This window comes from Limulus polyphemus, unplaced genomic scaffold (genome assembly GCF_000517525.1).
Source record: "Limulus polyphemus unplaced genomic scaffold, Limulus_polyphemus-2.1.2 Scaffold4790, whole genome shotgun sequence".
NCBI classification, from domain to species: domain Eukaryota; kingdom Metazoa; phylum Arthropoda; class Merostomata; order Xiphosura; family Limulidae; genus Limulus; species Limulus polyphemus.
Window position 1 is genome coordinate 14,618 of NW_013670400.1, and position 3,724 is coordinate 18,341.

Consider the following 3,724-nt stretch of genomic DNA (forward strand, 5'->3'; position numbering starts at 1 on the left):
CTTGTGTCACTAAAGTTTTGTCGGAACGAAGTTACGGAAAGTTAATTAACAAACGGAGACGTAACAGTACTTAGAAATGAAAGTTTATAATATAAAGTAAATTTAAAAGTTTTTGGAGATTTGAAGGGTTAACCTTAAATTATTGTAATTGCAAATTCTGAACATAATCTAAAGTAAGTGTTCCTATAATACACCTAAAGTAAAGAAATAGTGTGGAATCACCTAGCCTAGAGCAAAGTGCACAAAATTTATCATGAAAGTAAAAATGTTGATTCAATTTTAAACTTAAATTGTTTCTGATTTAAGCTATTTTCTGTTATATCTAAATTAAGAAATCAACAAATATTTTTACAGTTTTGTTGTCTTTACATTTCATTTTGTATTTTCAGTACATAGACTAACGACAATATTAGGTTACTAGCTGGAGTATCTGTCCCCTTGACGGAGGTTATGTAAATTCATGATTAATGAAAGGTTATCTTAGAACATGAAAAGTTGCTTCCCTTATATGTATTTGTACAAAATGCAAAATTGCCTATAAAAACTCCAAAACACAAAATGTGAAACGCCAAGTTTGCACGTATCTCCGCATGGACCCACCAAACCTTCATGCCAAATTTGGTGAAGATCCATCAACAGGGGGTGAAGTAATGGTACAAAATGCCCATAAAAAAACTGTAAAATGCAAAACTATTTCTATGTACCCCTATATGGATTTAATGAACCTCCATATCAATTTTCAAAATCAAATTTTGTTAAAAGCAATTTTATAATTAGGTTTTGAGCTCACATAAGGAAAGTCAAAACAACATATCTGAATTTACATACACAGAAAATGAAAGTACTTTCTATCAAAGCTTGTACAAGCAAGTTTTTTTCCCTAAAAATTAGTTGTAATTTTTTTAAATTTTTTCTATGTGAATTTCCTTATAATTAATAAATACTTATTAACTTGAAAAGAGGATTTTTGAGAAAAAATGTGCATACAATTGTAAACAAGTTGTTTAATGGGAGTAATTTCTTTACATGTATAAAACTTTCTAGTTTATTACACAGTAAATTATGAAAAGATAGTGTACAAATTTTATTATTAAAAACACATTTTATTTTCAAAAGGAACAACTTGGGTTCAAGAGTTGGTTTATGTCATAGCAACAGATCTGGATTTCAATGCAGCTCAAGCAAAGAATCTTGAACAGCGATTTCCATTCATAGAGTTTTTCTATCCTGGCCTAAAAATCATAGAGAAGACGTCTTCCCCTCGTTTCTTGAAAAGCCATCTCCCATACACATTACTTCCTCCAGAAGCACAGCAGATTAAACCAAAAGTAACTTTCTCTCTGATTTAATTACAGTTGTCTAGACAAGTGCAGCAGTATATCTGATCAAAATATGAATTTGTTGTTCATGAAAAACCTTTAATATTTTGCTGTGAAAAAACCTAATTTGGAACTTGTGTAATTAGTTATTAATACGAAATCACATTTTTTAAGCTTATTAAAAGCTATGTCTTGCTTCTAAATGTTATTTATGTTATAATTATCAAAATAATGTTTAGGCATCTGATATAGTTTTCCAATAATTTTTTTCACTTGCTATTTTCAGATAGTGTACATAATGCGTAACCCTAAGGATGTTTTGGTTTCATATTACCATTTTTTACGCATGGTGAAAGAAATAAGTTACAAAGGTTCTTTTGAAGAATTTTTCAAAAGCTTTCTTGATGGTAAAAGTAAGTGTAGAACTCTTATTTGAAAAATATTTTATAATTTCCAAAAGATTGTTTTTTTTTTCACATTTATTCAATAGCATAATCATGTATTAAGTTTTGCTTTAATGACTCATTTGGTGTTATATGTAGCAACTGAAAAATATATTTTGGACCATTTTGTTTTGTTGCTTAGTTATCCTGTCATTTTTTATGTATGAAAGTAATAGATTAAAAAGGGTAAGATCATCTTGCCTGCACATTCAAGTGCTAATTTAAAAATTCTGTATCACTCAAAGCTGAGTTTTATGTTCACTGCCATGAAATGTTCTATCATAAATTTCATTGTTATTATTTAGTTCCTTATGGACCCATATGGAAACATTACCTAGAATGGTGGGAACACAGGAATGATGAAAATGTGTTGTTTCTTTTTTATGAAGATCTTCACAAGGTACATAGATGTGTCAAAAACTATGGAAATATGTTACATGTGTATTTAAAGCTGCTACCTTATGTACATTACACCTGGAAGTATGGTATATGTATATATATATATAAAAGCTGCTACCTTATTGTGTCAAGAATTGTGAAAAGGTTATTTTATTACGTACATATTTATCACTACTACCTATCATAAATTTAAGACTCATGAATATTCTGTTACGCTTATTTCCATGCAAATCATCAATGTTCCCTTTAATTTTTTCAATCAATGTACAGAATGAACTTTTTTATGTGCTCCAGTATCAAGACTGTGTGGATATGCACAACCAGTTTATATTTAGGGGGGGGGGAGTATTGTTAGACCATCAACCTTATTGAATCATTAGGCCACTTTGCAATGCAACTAGTTGGTTATTTTGGCTTTTGGCCTATAGACTGCCAGGGTCATTAAGGCCATTAATGTGTTGAGACTACTCACCATTACTGAGGATGTGTGTGTGGCATTTGATTGGTTGTTGTGCAGCCACGCGGCCTAGAGGGAACTCTGCAAATCACCCATAAAATTAATGTTGTGAATGAAGTTAATTATTGTTGGTCAGCTATTTGTTTTCACTTCAAATGTTGTAGAAAATACATAACCAATATTCAAGGTAAATCAGCAATGAGCTCTAGGTGGATAATTAATAATAGATAAATATCTGTTAAAGCTGTTTTAGTTTTATCACTTATTGTCATCAAAATCTTGATGTTAAAATACATTTAGTTAATTATTTTAATAGGTTTCTTTGTTTCTTGTGTTAGTAATAATTATAATCATTATTGCTTATATGGCTTTTCTTACTGATTTTATGCTGTACAGAGTTGGGTAGGTGAAATATATAAAATAAATATGCATTTATTCAGACTTCTATTTTTTCACCACTGTTGTTATTGTTCAGGATATTGTAGCAAGTGTGAAGAAGATTGCAGATTTTCTTGGAAAATCCCTTACTGAAGAAGAAATAGAAAGAATTGCTTACCACTGTTCTTTTCAACAAATGGCTAAAAATCCTTCTGTCAATTATTCACACTGGGATGATCTCGATGTTCGAAACAAGAATGAAGCTGAGTTCATGAGGAAAGGTAATGGCATTAATCTTATAGTTTTGGGGCTTTATATAAATTAAGCTTAGATCTTTTTTCTGTTATATTTGGTGGATTTATTGAACATAATTTTTAAACATTACATCTGTCTTCAGTTCTATATAATAATTTATCTCCAAACCAATATCAGTGACTTTCCTACAGAAACAAAACATGTTCTTTTTTTTAATTCTTGCATAAACTAACAAGGCACAATGTGCATTATCTTGATACATTATAACTCTTGGTTATGTCTATCAAAATTAACTTTTAACCCTTTCACTGCATTGTATTACAAAGTCTACAGCATGATATACATTTCAGTGATGAGAAATGGTTGCTATTTGGCAGATTTCTGCCATTTCTATTGTCAGATTAGTCATTCACCCAATTCATTCAAATCTGATGAGAAAATGTTGGGATTGGAGACAACTTAATTGTATTAGT

At 30.1% G+C, this 3,724-nt stretch overlaps 1 protein-coding gene across 6 annotated transcripts in view; it reads left to right on the top strand.

Moving 5' to 3' along the window:
- LOC106471687 (estrogen sulfotransferase-like) overlaps nt 1–3,724 on the top strand; it is a 16,523-nt gene that overhangs the window by 7,746 nt on the left and 5,053 nt on the right. For all 6 annotated transcript variants that reach the window (XM_022400301.1, XM_022400298.1, XM_022400300.1 and 3 more), the window contains 4 exons: nt 1,117–1,328; nt 1,606–1,732; nt 2,068–2,162; nt 3,094–3,277. In XM_022400301.1, coding sequence (XP_022256009.1) covers nt 1,117–1,328; nt 1,606–1,732; nt 2,068–2,162; nt 3,094–3,277 — 618 coding nt within the window. The remainder of the gene's footprint in view (nt 1–1,116; nt 1,329–1,605; nt 1,733–2,067; nt 2,163–3,093; nt 3,278–3,724) is intronic.